This window comes from Microtus ochrogaster, chromosome 2 (assembly GCF_000317375.1).
Source record: "Microtus ochrogaster isolate Prairie Vole_2 chromosome 2, MicOch1.0, whole genome shotgun sequence".
NCBI lineage: Eukaryota > Metazoa > Chordata > Mammalia > Rodentia > Cricetidae > Microtus > Microtus ochrogaster.
In genome coordinates, this window is record NC_022010.1 from 56,464,873 (window position 1) to 56,488,962 (window position 24,090).

General features: G+C 41.5%; 1 protein-coding gene across 1 annotated transcript in view; it reads right to left on the reverse strand.

The window, feature by feature from the left end:
* The window catches only part of Tmprss7 (transmembrane serine protease 7), a 38,819-nt gene that overhangs the window by 3,631 nt on the left and 11,098 nt on the right, over window positions 1–24,090 (reverse strand). The window contains exons 6-16 of the mRNA XM_005345030.3: window positions 23,810–23,848; window positions 22,853–23,081; window positions 21,538–21,668; window positions 20,155–20,267; window positions 15,901–16,007; window positions 10,002–10,138; window positions 8,440–8,547; window positions 5,025–5,135; window positions 4,148–4,264; window positions 3,115–3,286; window positions 1,302–1,570 (exon numbers count right to left, since the gene is read on the reverse strand). Coding sequence (XP_005345087.1) covers window positions 1,302–1,570; window positions 3,115–3,286; window positions 4,148–4,264; window positions 5,025–5,135; window positions 8,440–8,547; window positions 10,002–10,138; window positions 15,901–16,007; window positions 20,155–20,267; window positions 21,538–21,668; window positions 22,853–23,081; window positions 23,810–23,848 — 1,533 coding nt within the window. The remainder of the gene's footprint in view (window positions 1–1,301; window positions 1,571–3,114; window positions 3,287–4,147; window positions 4,265–5,024; window positions 5,136–8,439; window positions 8,548–10,001; window positions 10,139–15,900; window positions 16,008–20,154; window positions 20,268–21,537; window positions 21,669–22,852; window positions 23,082–23,809; window positions 23,849–24,090) is intronic.

Sequence of the window (24,090 nt, forward strand, 5' to 3'; positions counted from 1 at the left end):
GGAGGAAGGAAGGAAGGAAGGAAGGAAGGAAGGAAGGAAGGAAGGAAGGAAGGAAGGAAGGAGAGAGAAAAAGCTGAATAAAAGCCGGAGCAGCAAGCCAGGAAGCCTCATCCCTCCATTGGCTCTGTGTTTTGGTTCCTGCCTCTCCAGGTTCCTTCCTGCCTTGAATTCTTGCTCTCACTTTTTTAAATGATGGTCCATAAAAAATCTTAGTGCAGTGAAATAAACCCTTTCCTCCTCAGGTTGCTTTTGGTCATAGTGTTTCTCACAACAATAGAAAAGCAAACTAAGACAATAAAATCACCAGGCACAACAACATGTAAGAAGAGTTTCAAGTGTGTGAACAGTTGCTGTCCCGCTTTGGGACTCTTAGACCTCAGCAGCCTCCATTTGATGGCGAACATCATTACATCATAAGTTCACAAGGGTGCTGAGAATCTGAGAAACCACCAGAGAGGATCTTTAGAGTACCACACCTAAGCTCAGGACTAGACTGAAAATTTTCATGTACTATACCTGTCCTTTTGCCTTGGAAAAGACATCAAAGGGACCTGGGATCCCAGGAGCAATACTTGGGCACTGACCCTTGGGGAAACATTCAGGTGGCTTTGGATTCTTTTCCTCACTGTATATTTAAATTCAGCTACAAATCATGAGCCAGGGGAAACCTGGGAAAGTTGGATAGAGAGGCTTCCCAAACATACAGCTTCACTTTTACCTGCGGAAAAAAGATTCCTTTTCTGGGTGTGTGAACGTATTGCAAAAGCCATCCCCCACTAAGGGAGGGGAGGGGGGGCTGATTCTAAGATGCTGTGATTCCTGGGTCAGAATTTGCAGTCTGAGGTGGCCCCTGGCTGGATTTCTTTCTCACTCCTGTCCCTTGGTCACTAGTCCTGGTGTGAGACATGCTTACGTAACCTTCCAGACAGTTGTCTGGGTTGGCACAGTAGGGTATGCATATGTATGCTCTCTCCTTTACAAAATGAATCACTTCTTTATATGAAAAGGAAGCCTAAAAATAAAAAAAAATAAAAATTGCCTAGAGTTTGAAACTCCAGAGTTTGAAAAGGGCCCATGACCAGTCCTGCCTTGCTCATAAAATTCCTCTCTCACTTTATTGAGTCCTGCTTATTTGAGGACAGGTAAAAAGGTCACAAAACACAGATAATAATACCCCCTTCCCAGGGGCTCCCTCTTCACTGAGATGTATACTCAATCATCCCCGGGAATGCCAAAGTCTTAGGTTAGCCCAGCTGTCTTCCCTTTGTAGGGCAGGGGAGTGACCATCCACTCATACACACCTGCTTCGTGCCTTCGCCCCCAGCCGGTCACCCAGCACTTCTCCCCACTGCGCACTTTCTGGCCAGCTGGGGGGAGACATATTGGCTGAATGATCTGTTTCAGGGTCTCAGGCCAGGCTATACTGAGCTGTAGCAAAGCAATATCATAGTCAAAGGTTTGACTGTTATAGTATTTGTGGACCACAATCCTTCTGAGTGGAGAGACAAACTTGGCGCTCCCTTGCACATACATCCCAAGGTGTGCAGTCCATGGACTAGGGTCAGATAGCCTGGCAGAAAAGGAATGAAGCATGGGGTTAGTAACTGTTTGAAAGCAAGTACTTACCGAGCCACGATCAGGATGCACAGAGGAGGGCCTTACTGCCAAGTCCTGTCTTAAGCCCTGGTTCTGTTCAATGCCATAGCAAGGTCGGCAGCCTCCCTTGTCTCCTTGCTAGACACAGCCATGATGTAAGCTGTCTAGTGATAGCAAGTTATAGCTGTACTCCAGAAAATTCTCTCAGTGGTGTTTTGAGGAAATAGCTCAAAAGTTTCTTGCCCTCATGAACCAACCACATACAGGTCAAAAATATGGGTGACTTCAATTAATTTGTTACTCTCTTATTTATGCTAATAATATAGACACACAAGGACAGTACGGTATTGTTTGGGGACCCTTTTTTCAAATTCAAATGAAATGGCTATCAACAGATTAGACATTGAAGGGCTTTAAGCCTCAGAACATTATTAAAAAACTTTCTTGTGAGCTATCAGAATTTTTGCAAGTCAGTGTAGTGGTTGCTCAGACCTTGACCAATCCATCTGAGAGGGGCACAGAACTCCCTTATAAGGTTTGGTCTCCCACAGAATCAGTGCAGCAACCAGGGAGAATATGGGCGCAGAGGACATGGAAACTTGGGAAGAAAGCTAAGGACATGGTTCAGAGAAAGGCTAGCATCATGTTTGGAGCAGTTATTTTACTTATTGATGAAGTTACTTCAGTAATTAGCATAAATCCTGTAAGTTCCAGGGAAGGCTAAGATTCAAATTGTGTAACTTCACTGTAAAACACTATTTAAAATTTTGGAGTAATTGGTGTTTTGTTTTACTTAAGATCCAGCAGATCTCAGACAGGCTTAAGATTTTTGTTTGTTGGTTTGTCTTTTTTTAAATTTTTTTGTTTTTACATTTATTTACTTTTGTGTTCACTGGTGTTTGGCCTGCATGTGTGTCTATGTGAGGGTGCCAGATACCCTGGAACTAGAGTCCCAGTTATAAGCCATGTTGGTGCTGGAAAATGAACCCAGGTCCTCTGAAGCAACAGCCAGTGCTCTTACTGCTGAGTCATCTCTCTAGTCTTAGGTGTAAGGTTTTAAGTGAGGTTTTCCTTTTTATTTTTTTAAAGTTTTGCCTTTACCCTTAGTTCAAAGAGAACCTGTCTTAATAACCCTACAGGCAAAGGCAAACAGAGCCCTTCTGATGCCAGTCCTGGCTTCTGGTACCCCTGCCTCATCCAAAAGAAATCCATGCTCTCCAACTATCCTCCAGCACTGCCCTTCTCTACATTCCGTACACTGACTTGGGTTTGGCCCTGTGGTATAAAAGCCAGTCTCCATTTCCTCAGGCTAATAAAAGTATCTCCAGCCTTGGTGATTCCTTTGTGTTCTTTTTCTTTATGTCAATGGTATTTAAAAACAAAACTGGCATACAACTGGTTCCCCCCACCCAAAGACATAAAGGAACCCAACTAAATTGTTCATTTCCACTAGAAAGCTTTTCCCCCAAACTGGAGGTCAGATATATGGTTTTGAGGGTGAAGATTGGGATAGCCTACCTGTTTCCGTGGAAACAATGGGCTGCTGAGAGAAGCCACTCCCTGGAGATGACAGAGGCACCACAGTAGGCTGATCCAACGAAGTGGAGGCTGACCTGCCATGGCCAGGTCCCCTCTTGGGAGTCAGAACCCCCAACGATGCGGTGGAGGGAGGAAGAGCCCCTGCTACAGCCTTTAAAAGAGGAAGGGTCATATGACTGAAAGGCAGACAGAAAGAGAAACACACAGAGAGAAGCGGAAATTCTATCACATTATGGCTGTGTTGGGAACTGAATCATCAAGCCATCAGTTGGCAATCTCCTGCTTATCTAGCAGAGAGGAAATCTATAGGTCTATCTGGAATCAGAGCCAACACAACACCCCTCCTTTGCTTCTGAGAGCATGCCCTGACTTGGATTCTCTACGCTGATGCATACAGGGGTGGAAGGCCTTGTAGTAACTAACAGCTGGCATAATCAACAGCTCATGGAGTTAGGTGATTATGTGGGAAAGAAACAGTAACTTCCAAATCTAAAAGAACTGAGAATGTCTTTGAAGTCGTGCTAATTGGAGAGAAGGCATTTAGAAGAGAATTTGTAAGTCCAAAAAGCGGACAGCTACTGAAATTTAGCTATCAAAGCCCTTGCTTTTCAGTGTCAATGGCATCGATAGGGATGGATCGTGAACCTGTTGCCTCATGGTTAATGAAAGGTCACATGGCTGAAGAGGACATGTAGCATAAAGAACTTTGGTGTTATCCTTACGGAGAGTCATCACTAAAACTCATCCACTGGAGTCCACTGCTTTACACACAGGTGATTCCCTCCTTGGCTGGGATCTTGTGTGTTAACTCTTTTATCAAGGAGGAAGCTGGAACAAACCTCAGAGGTTTTTATTTCTTTGGAATAATGTCGGATTCAGGTCACCAATAAGTACTGTTATTTCCTAGATCCAGAGCCACCTCTGCTTGAGGAATGGTAATCTGAGGCCATGGACATGACCAGTGCATGAAGGAAGAGAGAGACATGAAGCAAAAGAAGCCACTGCTACGCACTGCAGCCCTCTTCGTCACTTCCGTCTGCACAATCCACGATCCCATCACACTGCGCATTTTGTTTCCGGAAGCAGATGTCATTGCCACACTTAAAGGTCCTATTGGTGCACGGGATGCCTACAAATGAGCGAAAAGAAGGAACAATTTGGGTTTTTGTTGTTGTTGCTGTTGTCGCTTCTAGCCAGAAACAGATTTGAGGGAATGACAAGGAACTCTGTGTAGTTGGAAAAGGCTGGCAGAATAAATGGGCAACCCCACAGGGACATGTTTCTTCACCTAAGCAGATCCCTTGGAAGGCCGGCCAATAGCACATAGCTGAGAATCATTCCAGCTGCCTCTCCATACTCACGGTGAACACAAAATAAAAAAAAAAAAAAAAGTTGACCATATCAATGGCCTTTTAGCTATTGCTTAGTTTTATTCTCTAAGAAAAAAAAGTCACACCCACATCACATGCTGTCCTTTTAGGGGAAAAAATAACGAAGAGATACTCTGAATTACAATGCATTTGTTCACAACCTATGGGGTTAACTTTCTACAGCGGTTTTAGCTGGAGTCCTCACAGTGTCTGGCAGGCTCCTCTATGACAGACCTTCATTGTCTAACCTACAGCTAGCATGAAAAGCCAGTAAAACCATGAAAACATGCCAATATTTGCACGGGAGCACATCCAATTCCACCCCACCTACTGTGAGCAAGTATGTCATTGTTTTTTAGGCTGGGTAGGATTCTCCGATCAAGAGATATCAGGGCTAAAACGGAGAACAGTCTAGAACAGTCTGGGGAAACTGGGGCAAGATGATCTCTCTGAATGCAACAGAGCTTTTGGCTCACTGATGTGCTACAGAAAGAACAGAGCCCTGTGTGTCTTCCTCACTCCAAGTGCAGTTCTGCTCATCCTGGCCATCGGCACAGTCCCAGAAGCCATCACAGACCAGAGGACCGCGCTGCGGGAAGATGCTGGCATTGCAGGCAGGTTTGGCAGTCACTGTGGTGAGAGACAGAAAAGTCATGAACACAGGACATCAGCTGGTCTCCCTGACGACCAGCAGTATCCCTCTAAAGCTGTGAACCTTAACGTGGCAAATACAGGGGAGTGACAGAGTGTGTTTTTTCTTGAAATGACACATCCCTGGAAGGAAGCAGAAGTTTAGTGTAACTCCTTTTTTAGGTCTTGTTTTTGCTATTGTGTAAGTGCATTTAAATCAGGTGGTTTATGTCAGTTCAACTCATTGCATCATAAAGAATCATATTTTGTTTTCCTTTTGAGATAAGATTTCACGCGTAACCCTAGCTAACCTGGAACTCACTATGTAGACCAGGCTGACCCCTGAACTCAAGGAGATCCTCTTGCCTCTACCTCCTGAGTGACAGGCTTAAAGATGTACTCCACCATGCCTGGCATAGGTAACCCTTTTCTAAGAAAAATAATCCCCCTCATCAGCTATGACCTGGGTTGAACTTGCCTACTCTCCTGAAAAGGTGCCTACCCTCCTGAAAAGGTGCAGGGGACTGAAATGAGAGCTTTTGTCTCATTCATTTCTTTACCTTGGGTCCCTGACCAAAAATAATAGGTGTTCACAAAAAGCTTGGTGAATGAATTAATGTGAAACCCCCTTAAAATTGTTTTATTCTGATAGATGTATACCCTAAACACCACCACTTCCTCTTTGACATGCATCTTCACAGCCATGGCAGGCACAGTGCACCAACAAATGCTAGGCTTCCTGAGTCTCCTTACTCCCCAGGGAAAGGTGAGTGTGCTATCCGCCCCATTCTGCAACCCCACAACGCAGGACAATCAGACGCAATAGGGAGTCAAGTCAAAGCAGGAATTTAGTTTATTACTGTGAGCGTCAGCTTATATATGTTAAGTGACATCCTGTGATATGGGGGTACCTCCAGTCAATAAGAGGCAGCCAAATCCTCCTCCTAGCTGGAGGGGTAGCTACCCAGTTTTTGCTGTCTCATCCTTACTCAAACTCGAGCCAGGCTTTTTTCTGCCCTATAGTCCTCAAGGTATAGGCTCTGAGATAATTTTGGCCCAGCATCAAGCACCTCTAGAAGGGACGTTTTCACAGTGATTTCTGGATTGTGAAATTAGCACTTTTACTGTCTCTGCCTGGGTCACCAGAGCATTTCTCATCTTAGCCCCTCTGAACAGTGAGGAGAGTACACTGCTACCTTGAAATTGTTGGTTGTCTCCAACAGGGCCCAGCTGACAACCGGAGGATAGCTTCGAAATTGATGCAGTGAATCACAATGATAAAAATATTAGTCCTTATAAAGCAATGGCAATGGCTTTCGTCTGGAGCATCAGAGCAAAGAGCAGTAATGAAAAAAAAGAGAAACCTTCAACTACTAAAACTGACAGCATCTATTTTCTTAAAATATAGAAACCAGGCTGTGGCAGTGCATGCCTTTATCCCAGCACTCAAGACAAGGAGTTAGAAGGATCTCTTGTGAGTTTGAGGCCAACCTGGATCTCTGTCTCAAAAAGCACACACCCCCCTGCCCAAAATAAAAGAAAGAAAAAGAAAACAAAGAAAGAAAAGAAATAAAATATTTTATACATATAGAGTGCTAATAAGCCATAAATTAAAAAGATTTTGGGTTTTTTTTTTCAATTTAAAAGTATACAAAGGAGTTAGGCATATAGTTCAGTGTTAGAGTACTTGCCTAGTATAAGAAAGACACTAGGCTTGATTCCAGTAACACACATACACACAAAATTGTAGAGAAATGGGGTATTTTTATGAACATAATTTTATATAGTTGCAGTATAATAAATATGTTTGTCCAAAGATATGGAAAAATTGCATATCATCACTGTTACAAAAATATTTAAAAATGAGCAAAAAGGTTGACAATAACTTTATATTGTCCTGCAAGTTATCTTCTAAGTATCATTCCCTGCAACTAGAAATAAATTCAGGGACAGGTTGCAAATGACAATGAAAAACCAAGCTATATATCCTCTATCTAGACTAGGACTGTCTTGTATCCATTCTTTTGTCCTTACCAGCAGGATATCAGTGTATGTGTGGAGGAGGAGAAGGCAGGAAGAATGTAAGTAAGCGAAGTCTTTAGACATGGTAGGCCTAGTGCACATTTGAGCTCACAAGACTGTGGTGGCAGGCACAGGACCTCCATAACTTCAAGCCAGACTGGATCTCAGCACTGGGAAGGGGAAGTGGACAGGAGCTAACCAAGATGTTATCTCCAATTGGCATCTGCTTGCAAAGGAAAAATTATTTTTTTTCCAGCAGATTTTCACTGGGTATACTAATTACACTTAAGGGCTGGCCACAAGCCTAACGGTAGATGGCCAACACAGAACAAATTCAGTGGAATTTTTGTAGCCTTTTCTCTCCTATTGCTTTGTTTGGTATTTTTCTTTTTCTACATTACCGATCTTTTGGTTGCAAATTATGGTTTCCAATTTTGTACTTTTATGGGTTTTGTTTTTGTGTTGGTCATGTGTAAGTGTGTGTGTCTCTTGGTTTTTTTTCTGTTGATTTTTTGTTGTTGTTCTGTTTTCTTTGTTTGCTTGTTTTCTAAAGAGAAAGAAAGAGGGTAGACTTGGTGGAGAAGTGGGCAGGGTCTAAGAAGAACTGGTAGAGGAAAAACCTTTATCAATATATTTTATGAAAAAACTTTTTCAATAAAAAAGTAACTATAACAGAAAATATAAATAAATCCAAATTGTTCACCATGTCTGTGTTCCAAGAGCAACCACACTAAATTTACTTCTTGCAGATTCTGAGCAAGGAGAAGGATCTGAGCTTTGACATAGGATTGTGGTGGCTTAGGTCATTATCCACAAGATGTTATTCCCCATGGTCAGAGTAATGCCACAGCCCTGGGGTATGCAAAGTGAATTTCCCTCCCTCTTGACTGTGGGCACAGCTATGTGACTTCTGAGCTATGGAATACGAGATAAACTTTTCAAGGCCAGGCCATAGGGAAGTCACATATTTCTGGTTACTTTTCCTTGCTTTTGTTACTTGAGTTCCTTGGCTCATTGAAAGAAAATGCGATAAATACCAGCCATAATCCCTGCCTGGAAAGACTCAGCACAGAACTGCTCAGTGATTGAACCTGAGCCACTCAGTTGAGCTGAGCCTACGCAACTCATGAATGCGAGATGAAGAATAAATGATGGAGTTAATTATGCCATTGAGTTTGGAGATAGCTAGTGATTGCAGAGCAACTACAGACACCGGTGCCAGCCAGCCGCAGCAAAGATTCCAAGGAGTGACTTCTTCATAACAAAGTCATATTCCACCTACCACAGAAAAGCTCGTCACTTTCATCGAAGCAGTCATTTACCCCATCACAGCGCTGGGCCTGGGGGATGCACAAACCGGATGAGCATCTAAAAGACCCAGCAGGACAAGCTACAGGCAATTAAAACAGAAGAAGAAGAAATAAAGATAAAAAGAAACAGAAATTCTTGGCTTGGTTCCTAAAAGTCATCAGACTACTTTAGCAAAGAATTACGAAGTATTAGTTGGTTAGAGATTTGGCAGACAAACTGAAGCAATGATAGAATTTCTCCATCCAACCAAGGCTATGCATAATTCTTAATGCATAATTTCCATTAGCAAAGAGTAAAAGCAAATCAAAGCTACAAAAATTAAATATAGGAAGACCAATGTCTGTTCCCAAAGCCCAGAGCTCCTGCTTCCTCCCTCACTGCCCATCATTCCTTCCAATTTAACTAGGCTACTCATCAAAGATAAAACCATTGAGCCAGAGCTTATGGGTAAGCATCACACCAATAATAAGTCCTCTCTCCTGTCATATGAAAGAACAGAGAACACATATCCGACCAGCTACTATCTCAGGGGCAGTGGGAAGAGTGGGTGGGATGCTAGACCATCATCAGGGTGTGTGAAGCCATTAGCAATGGATACGCTTTGTTTTTCCCATGTCCCCACTGGAAAGTATCAGAGTGCAGCACTGAATCCAGAAGCGGTGTGTTTGGAGTTGGCAGAGTGGAACACGTTAGAAAGAAGATTCTTCTCTTGTCACACCCTCATGGCATCTCCACTGCGTCACTTTTATTTGTCTCCTTTCAAAAGCGTCTAAAATATCTCCAAGTCATTATCTACCCTCAGCAGCTTCAACCACTTCCCTCAAACGTCGCCTTTCCCGGGGCCACTTCCTGGCTATGTTCTGTGGTTTCTTATACAAACTTCAACTTTCTGAAAGCTGACCTTTCAGTCATCTTACCTAACCATCTCTCCACAGTCACTGTCAGCCAAGGAGAATACAGAATGCCCCTCACAGAGCCCCTGTATGTTTGTATAAACAACTATGATCACATGGATTTGTGGCTAGCACAGAAAACATTACAATGAGTACTGTGGAGGCTGAGGCAAGAGGATCGCCACAAGTTCAACACCAGCCTGGTCTACATAGGCTAACCAAAATTACACAGTTAGAATTTGCCTCAAAAGGCAAAACATAATAAGAAGAAGAGAGAAAGAAAGAAAGAAATAGAGAGAGAGAGAAAAGAAGAAGGTGAGGGAAGAAAATTTTTTAAAAAGACCAAAATATGGGCTTTTCCTATATTTTAGAAGTCAAATGAAAAAAATGTATTTTAACTCTAAGTAATATCAAAAGGCTATTTTTCTATAATTTAAAATAGATACTAATAGATACTTTAATATATCTTTTATTATTTTGTAGTATACATTACTTGCCTATTTTAGAAGATAAATAATAGCAAATAACAAAAATGAGACAGTATTAATTCCTTAAATTCTCAAGGCCTGAAGTAAAGAAAAACTAGCCTTGCTTTATCATTAAGGGTTCCTCAGATTTTCTAAACTGATTCCAGACTTACGTTGACTGATGTTATAGCTGCCATATTCTACCAAGAGAGGCTTGTCTGAAAGTCTGGAACTGCATTGGAGCTGGATGTGGACCAAAGGGCTGGGCACTCGGAAAATGGTCTCGTGATCCATGTAGGAGCCACAGTACCTGAAAAGACAAGAGTCAGGGGGTCCATGTGATGTGAGGTCCCAGAGACTCTGTTCCATTGCCAGTGGACATCACTGATGCTTTGGCCATTCAGGCTCTGTGAACAGAGAGGCTTCTGGCAGAGCTAAGAATGACAGCTACTTTGTGCTGGGGGACTGTGGTGTGGTAAGAGTTCTCCTTCGCTAAACAGAACACAGCACTGTTGACCTGCTGCTTTCATTATTAACACTGCAGATTAACAAGACAGTGGCTCAAATTCTCTGTGTTTTTGTATTTTTACAGTCAAAAATATGTAACAAGAATGGCCTGCTTTTCTCCACAAACTCCTCTGTAGAGTGGAGCAGAATCTGTGAGCTCCGGCTGAAAATATGCAAATACTCCCACCCACAGTTGAGACAAAAGACAACAACATTAATACAATCTTAATTAAAATCTGATTTGCACTGCGGGGCTTGTCCTTGGCAGCATTTCAAAAAAGGAACAATTACGCACAGTATTCCCTACCTTGACTTTTTCTCTACTTCCCATCCTTTCACGTGAGCAGGGTTCCCAGGGTCCTCTTGAGTAAATGTCAACCTGGTTAATAATTCTATGTGAGCATTGTAACTAATGGAGCATAGAATATTACTTTATAGCAAGATAAGTTAGTTTACTGCCTGGTGCAGGCGAGGCTTTTCCAGTGGGAAACCTATGGGAAGTGTCAAGACTCTGTGGGAAACACCTGATACAAGAATAGAGGGCTCGATTGCTTGGTACCTGTGAATGCCAAGCACTCTGGGCTCCCAAGGCATTTGGAAACTACTAATGTTCCATTGCTGTCAGGAGCACTATCTACAAATTTGAAGGCTTGAAGAAAAAAAAAAAGGACACCTATATTATTCAGAAATCTTTGGCATTTGGCAGAAACTCAGGAAGTTGAAAGGATATAACCCGCTATGAGGACACAGAAAAAAGTGGCTATTGTGGGGTCTGAGAGGCACCTAAGGCCAAGTCAAGCTGTTAGGAGTGTACAGTAGCTGGTCATGTACACTGAAAACATGGCCATTGTCTTATCTGTGTCTCAGAGTGGCAGCTTGTGCTTTGTGCCTTCTCTTAGCATCTAGACTTTTCTTGCAAAGGTGAGCTCCTCTTGGTGTATTGGTATGGTTTGAATGTGAAGGGTCTCCTACAGGAGCATGCAGTTGAGTAGTCGATCCTAAGATGGTCACAGTGTTATAGAAGGCTGTAAACACTTAGGGGACAGGTCCCAACTGGAAGTAGATAGTTAGGGGTGGAGTCCTAAAGGGTACATTATCCTGGTCGCACCCCACTCCACCCCACCCCTGCCTCACCTTCTGCTTCCTGGTTGGTCTCTGCAATGTGCCTAGCTGCCCCATGCCACCAGACTGAGCCACTCCTACCATGGTGACTCCTCCATCACAACAAACTAAAATCCCCTGAAACTTCGAGCCAAACTAAGTGCTTCCTTCTCTTTGCCTCATATTTTGTCATAGCAACAAGGAAATTAACTAGCATACATGCTAAGGGGAGGCTCACAGAGTAGGGAGCCTTTTCATCTATGCTTGGGCTGGCGTTTGAAGATTAGTGTACTGCAGGGCATGGAGGTGAGTTATAGATTAAAAGTTTAAAAAGTAGAAATGGAAGAAACCCAGCAAGAGTCTGTTTATATTCTGTGTTCAGACACATGACAAGGAATGGTTATCATCAAGAAGTGAAGGGTTTTGTTAAAGTTCAGACAGCAAAGATGTTTCTGCTGACTCAGAATCTGTACACCAGTTGGCCTGATGCTAGATTCTAGCACTTTCTTAGACACCAAAGGCTGTTCTTCGCTGCTCTAGGATTCTAATACTGCATTCCGCTCCCCTGGATACAAATACCCCATTGATGTTATCTGATGCTCCCGAGAGAACCTTGAATTTCTTTCCATCAACACTGTTTTTTGTCGTTACTGTTTTGTTTTTTGTTTTCCAGTGTCCTCATTGCAGACCACATTCCCTCGTCCCACTTCTCAGTTCGGTTTTGATGAAACAAAGCAGAGTCTTTCTTCTCTAGATGGAAAGTATTGGCCTAGAAAGAGCTGGGGATGTACCTAGTGAGGGGACAAGCAGAATCAGATGAGTCTTATAGTTCTTCAGCTGGCCTAAAGGAACAGAAAGAAGCAGCTCTGCTTCAGGGAAAGTATTAGGGGCAGGAAGTTTTCCTGGTATTGGTTGGGAAAAGACTCTTCTGCTTGAAGCAAAATGTCCTGGATCATATCATATTTGTTCACTCTGAGGAGAAAGTCTTCTCTCCTTCTCTTTCTTTCTTTTTTGTTTGTTTTTTTGTTTAGTTTTAGTTTTTGTTGTTTATTTTTTGTTGTTTTTTAGTTTCTTATTTAAAAGATTTTTTTTTCATTTTACATACCAACCATAGTTCCCCCTCCCTCTTCTCCTTCCCCTCCTTCCACTTCCCCCATCTCCCCCACCCTATCCAGTCCTCAGAAGGGTAAGGCCTCCCATGGACAACAAAGTCTGGCATATTAAGTTGAGGCAAGATTAAGGCCCTCCCCTAGGCTGAGCAAGGTATCACTCCATAGGGAACGGGCTCCAAAAATCCAGTTCATGCACTAGGGATAAATCCTGATCCTACTGCCAGTGGCCCCACAGACTGCCCAAGCCTCACAACTGTCCCCCACATTCAGTGGGTCTTACTTGGTCCTATGAAGGTTCCCTAGCTATCAGTCCAAAGTCAGTGAACTCTCTCTGGCTTGGGTCAGTCGTCTCTGTGGGTTTCCCCACCATGATCTTATAATCTCTCCTCCCTCTCTTTTACTGGCCTCTAGGGACTAGGCCCAGGGCTTAGCTGTAGATTTCTCCATCTGCTTCCATCAGTTACTGGATGTAGATTCTATGATAAGAGTAGGGTAGTCACCAATCTTATTACAGGGGAATACCAGTTCAGGAACTCTCTCCTCTATTGGAGAACTTAGCTGGGTTCTTCCTTGTGGATTCCCTAGCATAGGTTTCTCCCTAACCCCACAATGGCTCCCTCTGGCAATGTATTTCTTTCCATACTCTTCCTTTCTGCCCTTTCCCCAACTCAACCAACACTTTGCCTCATGTCCTCCTCCCTCTTCCCTTTCATTTTTCCTTCCCTCCTCCCATCCCAGTTTACTCAGGAGATCTTATTTATTTTCCCTTCCCAAGGGCATGCGTGCCTGTCACGCTTAGGCTCCTCCTTGATACCTAGCTTCTCAGGGGCTGTGGATTGTAGCCTGTTATCCTTTTCTTTGCATCGAATATCTACCCATGAGTGAAGGCATGCTGGGTTTGTCTTTGTGGGTCTGGGTTACCTCACGCAGGATGTTTTTTTCTAGTTCCATCCATTTGCTTGTAAGTAGTAAGATGTTATTTTCCACTGAGTAAACTTCATTGTGTAAATGTACCACATTTTTTTTATCCGTTCTTTGGTTGATGGACATCTAGGTGGTTTCCAGGTTCTGCTTATTACAAATAATGTTGCTATGAACTTTGGTCCTGTCTAGCCAGTGGTCTGTAAACTTCTTGTACCTTCATAGGTGTGTGTCCTTCTTTAGGTTAGGAAAGTTTTCCTCTATAATTTTGTTGAATATATTTTCTATTCCTTTGAGTTAGTATTCTCCTTCTTCTAGCCTTATTATTCTTAGATTTGGTCTTTTCATGGTGTCCTAGATTTCATGAATGTTTTGTGTTAAGAATTTGTTGGATTTGACATTTTTTTTGGCCAGTGAATCTATTTTTTCTATTGTATCTTCAATGCCTGAAATTCTCTCCTTCATCTGTTTTATTCTGTTGGTTATGCTTACATCTATGGTTCTTGTTCATTTACCCAGATTTTCCATTTCCAGAATTCCCATGGTTTGTATTTTCTTTATTGACTCTCTTTCAATTTTCATGTTCTGAACTGTTTCCTTCACCTGTTTGATTGCTTTTTCTTCATTTTCTTAGCTTTCTTTACGCTGGCTGCTGGGGTTTTCTCTCCATTTCAAGGCACAGTTTGTCCATTCCTAAACTCAAAGTGCCACAGAAGCTGGGAAAGAGCGTGTGCTCCCGATCTTTACTTTCCTTACATATGAAGTTCGGTGTTCTTGAAGCTTTAGGGATACATATTTTGGGTTTATTTATTTTATTTTATTTTATTTTATTTTATTTTTTTAGATGAGGAAGTCTCACCATGTAGCTCTAGCTAGGCTGGAACTTGTTATGTAAAGCAGGCTATCCTGGAACTGCCTTTGCCTCTGGCATGTTGGAATTAAAGGCATGCACCACATATTTTTGATGTTCAGCTTGCATCCTTACATTGAATGCTAACAAAAGCAAGTTTAAAAATAGCTGCAATCAAAAAGTGGTAATATTTTTCCTAGTCAATAAACTACTAGAGGACAGGCAAGTTTTGAATTTGACCCCATATAAGAGATGCTTCAAGCTGGGCATGGTGGTGCAGGCCTTTAATCCCAACACTGAAGAGGCAGACATATCTCTCTGGGATATCTAGCCAGCCTGGTTTACGTAGCAAGGCCCAGGACAGTCAAAGCTATGTAAAAAGCACCTGTCTCAAAAACAAAACAAAAACAGAAAAAAATAATAACATAAACTTATTTCAAGCTGTATTTCAATAATGAGTAAAGGTCACATCTTAATGATGGGGTTCAGTTAGATCTCTTCCAGTGAAAACAGGAGCATGGCTACTTTACAGATTGTCTCTCTATTCGAAAGATGTCTTGTTCAGAAAAACCTCTTAGAGGGCTGGCCAGATGGCTCAGTGGTAAGTGCTTCCTGTGCAAGCATGAACACCTGAGTTTGAAAACCAACACCCATATAAAAAGCCAGCTGTGGGGGTGTGAGCACAGGAAACTCACTGAGGCTTGCTAGCCAGCTAGCCAACCTAACCAAAAAAAAAAAAAAACCAAAAAAACTTCAGTTCAGTGAGATGTGGTCTCCAAAAGATACAGCTGAGAGTGATAGAGGATGATACCTTATCTCAACCTCTAGGATGTCAGCATGGGTAATACACACACACACTCTCTCTCTCAGATGCATGTACTGCATGCATGCACATACGCTTGCACGCTGCACACACACATAAACTCAAAAGAAAAAAATTTAAAAAATAAGAAGAAATGAGGAAGGAGAAAGGGAAGGCTTGTGGAAAAGGAAAGTTTCCTTCAGAAAACAACAAAGAGAAAAGAATTGACTGGAAAAGCCTTTAATTCACAAGATACTTCTTAGAGTGTGAATTGAGAAGCTATTCTGCCAAAAGAGATCACAGCTGTATTTTTGGATGCAGTTTTATAGTTTTAGGAATGAACCAACAACAATAATATCTAAGGAACAAGTTAAGATATAGGATGATAGGACCTATGTGATGGATTCAGGAGTCCCAGGCACCTACATGTTTCAGATTCTTTCTGGTCAACCATTTCCTAGTGTTAGGTTAGCCATGTCCAAAGCTGGCTAATAGTCTCTTGTTCTTGTACATCAGAATGAGAGGTGCCCTTGTTAATTTTCCCAGTAGCTCCAGGATTCAACAATGCCTTTGTAAAACACAGAATACCCTCAGGAACAGCCCAGCAGCATAGAGAAGGTGTGGGCTGAACATCTGAATTCTGCTATCACCACAGGTGCCAACTCTTCATGTATATGTTTCTGACCCGCTCTATTCTTGTCTCCTTCTCTCAGTAAACTGAAGACTCCCAGGGGACAAGGAACTTTCCATGTGATCCCTCACGTAGGAAAATCACTTACATGTGTTCATTAATTTCCCACCATCCATGCTCACAGCCTTTCATACTCTTCTTGGTTAGTGAGTAGTTGTAGAATCTCAGGGCTATGCCCAGAGTTGCTAGGGGAGTCTGTAAAAAGCGAAACGCAAGTCAGAAAATGCCTCCGTAGAACTTATTCCCGGTTAAAATGCCCTTGCTTTCCCCATCCTCGTTCTTTTGAGTTGTTTTAAAGATGTTCCGTGCTTTGTGGTATGTAGCATTTGGTGAGATGTACCATGGAGGGAGCGGGAGAAAGAACCTGGAGAGGGGAATTGTAGGAAGCAGGTGCTATAAAGTGGACTTGGGAAAAATAGGGGTGGAAGAACAGATAATGCAGGGGGAGAAGAAAAAAGGGGAGATAGGATATTCAATAATGTCATAGGGAAGCATTATTTTATGTTTACTTAAAAATATAAATATGTGCACATACACATATATGTATGTATGTATATATGTGTGTTTATGTATGTATTTTAATGGGGTCACAGCACATGGGGTGACAGTGTTCCTCCCAAGAGTCAAGCACTGTGTAAAAAAAATTTCAATACCAGTCATGGAAAAATTCCCTTTGTCATTGCTGGTCAAAGGAAACAAGATGGGCTATTTCCATTGCCCTTGATTCTCTTCCAGAACTTAAAGGTAAGACCCTATAATTGCTGAAGACTCATTCATCAGACACAGGCTTGGAGGAATAGGGCTGGAACTGACTTGGAAGGCTCCTCCCTGAGAACCGTTGCTCATAGCATTGGAAAGTTCTAGGAATGTTGCCAAAGGAGAAAAGTAATCCATAGATCTACCCAGGTATAAAGTCTATAAGCCACAAAGATGACTTGCTGAGCAATTTACCCCCCCCCCCTTGGTGCAATAGTGGCGCTTTTATCTTTAAGGTAACCAACAGCTATCTAATTTGACTGAAGGCCTGGTGAATAGCAGGGAAATTACACCTGATACTGTAAACCTACACAACCATTCATGACTGGTGAGATCATTGTCCCTGGAGGAAAGTCTACTGCCATCATTTTCCTACGCCAATATAATTTCTAGTTGTGTTCTAATTACTTATCCTACAGATAAGTGTAGTTCTCGCTCCTCATCAAATCAGCCTCTTTTTATAAAGATGGATACTATTACATAGACACAAGGGATCAAAAGGCAGACTGTGGCATGCCCAACTACAGCTGATAGGTCTGCAACTCAACCCCTATACCAAAGGCTCAGGAAAAACTGCTGAAAAGTGGGGAAAAGATGATAAGTGTGTTTGCTGCTAGACAGTGTCCCCTAAAATTACACTATGTACCCACAAAATAGCAACATATGGTTGCCCGAACAAGACCAGCATAATGACAATACCGGCTGACAGGATATTGTGGGCAATGAAAATTCCACGTGGTCCTGCCCATACGTGAAGAGGTACAAGTGGTCAGTAGCTCCTGAGAGAGAACAGTTTCTTCCATGGAGGAGCTTCTGCAGAGAGTGTCCAGTTCAAAACAATTCATTCTGGATTAGCTTCATACGTATACATGTGAAACACTACATGAACTCGGTAATTAAATCGACATAAAATAATAATAACATAAGAAGAGATCATGAATCTGGCTAGAGGCAGGGGAACTCAGAGGAGGAACTGAAGTGGAGAGGGGAGAACGGAAGTGATGAAGATGAAGGGCTCGTGTATGAGATTGACAAATGATAAAATTGCTTTTAAAAATTGTAGGAAATGTTTTACCATTCAATCCTATTATTCAATCCTATTATGTTCTTCTTTAGATTGATTTTATCCATTGGCATACTGTTCTGACAGATATTGTATTCTGGTTAGGCACTTGTGTGTGTGTGTTGTAAGTACATACATGTATACAGTTGCTTCTTTCTAACGTAAATATAGGTAGCCATTCATTATTACCCACTTTTGAGAGAGACTAAATAGGACATTTTACTGCTGATTTTAACATGATGATTAACCTGTTAAGCCGGTAATATGATCCCTATTTTACAGAAGAATAAAAACCGTAGCTGACAGAAGATGACTAGCTTTCTAGAGGTTAGGAAATGCAGACCAGAGAATTATCCTAATCTTTTACTTCCCGCTTTCTACACAATATATCATGAGGGACTCAATTAGAATAGGAAATTACCCCAACTGAGTATTAGAAATTGTTATGGCAAAGATGCCTGCGTATTTCCTCCATAGAGGCAGAGAACAGGTGACTCTCCTCCAAGCCACCCCACCAATTTCCTCTGTGATATGGAGAGGGGACTTCCGTGGCTCACTGTAACTCCACTGAAGGCTGCTGAGCCTTGTCTCATGTCCCTTCTATGTCCCTTCCTCTATTCCTCACATCCTGGTATGCTATGACTTTTCCCTTATAAAGATTTTTTTTTCTTCAGCCCTCAACCCTAAACCTCTAGCAAAATAGAAAGTAAGCCAATATTCTTATTTCTAGTCTTACTAAAAAATCACAAGTGTTTATGGATTTTTATTTTAAGTCTCTGGATTATTACAGAATCAAAATTTGTTCTATATCACAGGAATTTCAAACATTTGGCAGAATTACAGGGAAAGGTACATTCCTTATTCTGGTTGTTGAATGAATTCAAAAAGATACGTCTGTGCTTTGGAGGGATTGGAGAAGGAAAATATGGTATTTTCCCCTCTCCTCCTCTTTCCTTAGTTCTTTATCTATTCTCTCTTACCCTTTTAGCTACCCAATCCTCTGACCATCTGAGACACTAAATTCTGAAAATCTGGCAAAGGGCAAGCAAGGATCAAGCTTCTTGTTTATAGATGACCATACTATTGACAACAAACAACTTAAGGATACTTGTCACCAGGACATTGAAGCGAGCATCAGATTTGGTGAAAATAGTAAGATCATTTGAAATATTAAATTTGCATGCCTATGTATAAATGATCACACATGTCGAATTCCCTCCTGCCTCAGGGTCTTCACCTCAACTGTTCCCGTGACTGCAACACCCTTATCCTAGGCACTGACAGGGGAGGTTCCTCTTTTTCCTCTCAGCACCTCTGCAAATGTTCCCCTTGGTAATGAGGCTTTTATGACCTCCTGTTAACAACCCCTCAACTCCCTCGCCTTCACACTTCCAGTTTCCTTCCAAACTCTCGCTCCTCCTCAACTTCTTCATTTTCCCCATAGCACCATGTCACCACGTGACACACTACATATAATTGTCCCTCAGTATCTTGGGAAGATTGATTTATAGACCCTCCTCATCTCCAAATCTAAGGTTACTCAAGTCCCTTACATAAAATGCATACTATCTGCAAAACTCACACATATTCTCTCATATACTCCAAATATCCATTTTGTTCATACTGGCTAATATGATGCAATAATTTTTGTAAAATGCAGTTCTATTCTATTGTTTGAGAAATAATATGCTATATATATTCAATATAGGTGCACACTTGATGAAGTTGTTTAATTGAACCCATAGATGTGAAACCCACAAATAGGGAGGATTCATTGTATATGTAGCTTGTTAGCCTATTGCCTGTCTCCCCCTACTGGAAGGCGCATTCCATGAAAGACGAACTCTTCACTTACTTTCTATTTCAGATTTCCTGTCTATTTTAGTACGTGGTTCCAGGCCCACAGCTATCATTCAGTGACATATTGATGAATTCAAACTGTATATATTTGTCATTTACATCCAGTCCAATTATGATGCCACACACTAATGAGTTTATGCGTATGTACTAAGTGAGCGATAGTGACATCTTCCACTTCCGTATACTAGTATAGCAGGAAAAGAAAAGCAGCTTTAAGACCAAAATTTAAGATAGCAAGCAATGCCTTGACAAGCAGAAGAGGGAGATTATGAATTTCATATAAATTTACATTTTGATTTACTCATATACTGAATATAAATAATCTAATCTAATTTATTATTTTACTAATCTCCATTATGAATAGCACTATTTGTAATACAATAATTTGTTGATTCTGCAACAATATCTTTAGATTTGAAAAGATAAATATAAACAAAATAAATTGGAGAAATAAGATCAAATCAGTTGAGAGCAGTAGCTATCCTGACAGCAGCGGATGTAGACAATGGAAATTTTCATTTTCTGGATAATATATTTCAACAAGGTTTATAGCTCCTAACATTAAATAGTATTGTTCTTAAAATTTCAGAAACTAAGGGATTAAAACATATTTTGCTAAGATAGAACAATTTTCCCCTGAGATACTAAGAAGATTGAGGCTACCTGAAATTTCCAGGTACACGTGCACTTCGGAGGATAGTAGCTTGGGTAATATGGACTTGAAATTTTCCCTTCAAAGCTGTTGATCTCCTTGACCAATATCGTGTTTTCACACTCTGAAAGAAGGTATCCACACACAAGGACCCGGCGTGAGGAGACGAGGGCATGGCTGCACACTTTCTCTACACGTGCATATTTACACAACTATTGAACTGGTGTAGTTTGGAATCATTATCTATTCAAAGAAAGAACCCCCCGTAGATACTTAGCTAATGTCAGGTCCCAAGGAAACTCCAGTCCCCAAAATTCCCAAGGTAGTCCAGATATACAGAAATGGGCTCCGCCTGGACTATAGGAGAATTTCTGGAGGTTAGATAAAAGCCAACATTCCTCAGGAACTCTTCTCCCTCTATCAGAAGAAGTTATGTCTCTTATCGTTGGCAGAGGGACAAATTGCTATCCATGTGCCAATTAGCGTACCAAGGCTGGTGCCGGCCTGCAGGCTCCCTCAGTAAGCAAGTTCCCATGACACATTTCAAAGAGATGCTAGCATCCTAGCTCTTCTAACCTCCTCCCCTACCCTAAACTCTCCCCTGCTCACTGACTTCCCTTCCCCTAGCTACCCATTCCCCTTATAACAATGCTGTTTCTCTCTGTGTCTGCCTTTACACATTCTCTGTCTCTCTGTCTCTCTCTCTCTCCCTCCCTCCCTCCCTTTTTCCCTCCCTCCCTCTTTCTCTCTCCTATGATTCTGTTTCTCTCAAAGCCAGGTCCAGTCTGCTGGTCATGTTCCATCTCCTACTGGCCTTCTCTGCTATGGACTCTTGCAGATGCTTCTGACTGTTTGGCTAGCTAGCTATCTTCTTCTCTCTATCTAACTTATAACAAAAACAAACTTCCCTATAACTATATCAAGGAGTGATCATGTCAACAGTTTATCCAGCTAACATGTTTTTCTCACATTCTAGACTTGTTTTCCAAGCCTCATTTTTGCACAGACTTGTAGGATGTGACTACTTTCTTTAAAGCATGGTTCTGGATTCTGAGACACACCAGAAGAAGGTAAGTGGTGGGCCTGCTAAGAGGCCAGAGCTTCAGCCACAGACCCCTTCCTCCATGCTCTCAATCATGTTAGTTCCAATCTTCTCTTTGCTCTTCCAAACACACTTTCAATTCTCTTTTGCCCTTCTGAGTTACCTAATCAACATGTTTATGCTAACAGTTCTTTACTGAATTTACTATGAACCTCTCTTCTGAGTCAGGGTTAAGGTCCGGTACAACTTCTTTGCCTGGCACAACTAATATGACAGCATAGCCTCAGGATAGAAAGATTACAGTATCTTCACAAGTATCGCAAGTGACGTGTTTAAATTGGAGAAGACTTACTTTGTTCTGGAATGACTTCAAAATAAGCCCGGATGCCCGACAGCCTCCACACATAAGGAGACTTCAGTGTCACCAACATGAGATTATTTGTAGAAACAAATGACATTAGTGTTCTTGTAGGTTCACAGAGTCTGCAACCAGATAACAACACATGAATAATTGTTTGTTTTGTCAATTGGTCTCCATACTGTACCATCATCTCTCACATTCCCAGAGCCATCACTCAGTTCTTCTGAGGTGGTCTCTGCTAGTTAGAGCTTCATCAGCGAGTAGTCACAGATTGAGTACTGTAGACAGAATGGAGTTGGGAGAGATGCAGAAGCATTCCTCTAGTAATGACTACCGAGGAATTTTCTCAGCCGGGCATCTGTGGGCTCTTCTGGAGAGCAAACAGGGTAGAAAGAGGATGTGTGCAGTGGCATGGTTCCCTGGATCAGCTGGATGAAAGATGTTAAACAGTCAAAGTATTAAATTTATGTAAGTTCCAGAGTTCTTTTTTTGAAATTGTAAACACTTGCACTGATGTTGCCCATTGCTCTGCAGTACCGAGCAAAAGGAGATAACAGTTCCATGTGTCTAGAAGGATGAGGAGAAGCTAACAATGAATGGAGACAGGAGTGAACTTACTTTTCATTGCATATCATATATTGTGTTTGGACTTCTGATATGTATATCACCAAAATATAAATGCATATGCACAAATATAAAGCACTGTGATGCATGTAAATATTGTTAAAAAAATATTCTCATGCCCTTTTAACACAGTACCTAAATAATTCTTAATCGCCATCATTAGCTTATTGATTATTAAGTGTCCACAATAGAAATTTACTACTAAATTAAGAAATAGGTAAGTATTTGTATACTTAGTAGATATATATGAATGGACATATTTATATGAAAGTGAAACAGAAATTTGCTGGAGGATAAAATTGTAAAGTAATTGTTATTATTGTTCTGGCCTCATTTTTCTTTATAATGAACATCTTTGTAATTAAAGAAAATTTTAATTGTTTAATGTGATCTAATCATCTTAGGGTATTTACTTTCAAGCTCCATCGATACAATAGACTTTACTGTATTTGAAGTGAAAGCCAAATGACACAAAATATCTGATGCTTTTTTATATAGCTTGCCCAAAGTCTTTCCTATGTGGACTCTATGAGTCTTGTGTACTACAAATGAACAAGAAATGCAAAATCTGACAGACACTTGAAGTATCCGGGTTATCAGGGTCAGCCTTCGACATAATAAATACACTTAATTTTTTTAAGCAAATGATTTGTAAATAAAGAGTATGAAAACCGCACCTTACCTGTAGAGGGTGGCACTCCGGATTGGCAAGAGGGAATCGTAAACAGTCAGGGAGTCGGTGACGCAGTTGTCGGCTTCCAATTGGACGGACTCAATTGAGAGACGGATCAGATAACCCACTATGGCCACTAGCTTGAAGTGACACATTAGCTGTCCTGAGGTTGCAGAAATTTCCAGAGGGTAGCGGAGGGTCAGATGATCTGCATAGAAGTAGTGCGAGCAGCCTTTGTCTGTGGAGAAAGGCTGTCCTTAGTCTTGTCCTCTCTCTCTCTCTCTCTCTCTCTCTCTCTCTCTCTCTCTCTCTCTTCTCTCAAGCCATGACCTCTCTAGAAATCTCTACAAAAGGGTAGCAAAACGAAACTCCCACATTTGTTTTCCTTGACTGCCTGGAGACTCCATGCTCTTCTCTTCTGGTGACAGAGCCTATCACTTTGAGAAAATGCCCCTACTTAGTCCAGATATTAGTTAGAGTTAAATTCACCTCTGATTCCATAAGTGGACACATAACCAGATTGGCCAGTTGGCTCAGGAAGGGGCACATCCACCAATCTACATAATGGGATTCAGCTCAGAAGTTCCATGGGAACTTTCATGAAGTCTGTGTGCAGGAGATCATTTCTCTCAGGTGTGAGACAAATGATCAACCCTAAGCTTTGACTTGCTACAAGAAGGGAAACTTCGCATGAGAACAAAGCCTCGACACATGAAGGCAGAGACAGAGATTCCTGCAGCATCTCATTTTAGGGCTTAGTTACACCCATGCCTGAATTCAACATAGTCCATATTTGTCTCAACTACGTAACACGTCAGCCGATCAAGTTTCTTTTGTGCTAATATCACTTATATCTCTGTCACTAACACCAAAAGAACAGTAATAGATCACATCCTTAGAAAAAGCAAAGTGTAGCCAGTATATATGCACACTAGAGAGGGGTAAAGAAGAAATGCATGAATTTACCAGATCCTATGGTTGAGGAGTAGTCTGAGCGGAGCCCAGCTGCATTGAAACAGTATAGAAAGAAGACTGTTAGTTCCAGAGGTTCATTTGTTTAGAAAAACGTTCCTAGTCCCTTTATAAAATAACCAGACACATCTGACATGGGTTGTACTTAACAGTAGTCCAGTGAGGAGCAGAGTTATCTCAGTATTTAAAAGTAAATACAATGGCTAGACGCCAGCACTGCAGCTAAGGATCCAGGAGAATTCTACATACTATTTTATTTGCTTCCAAGCATTCAT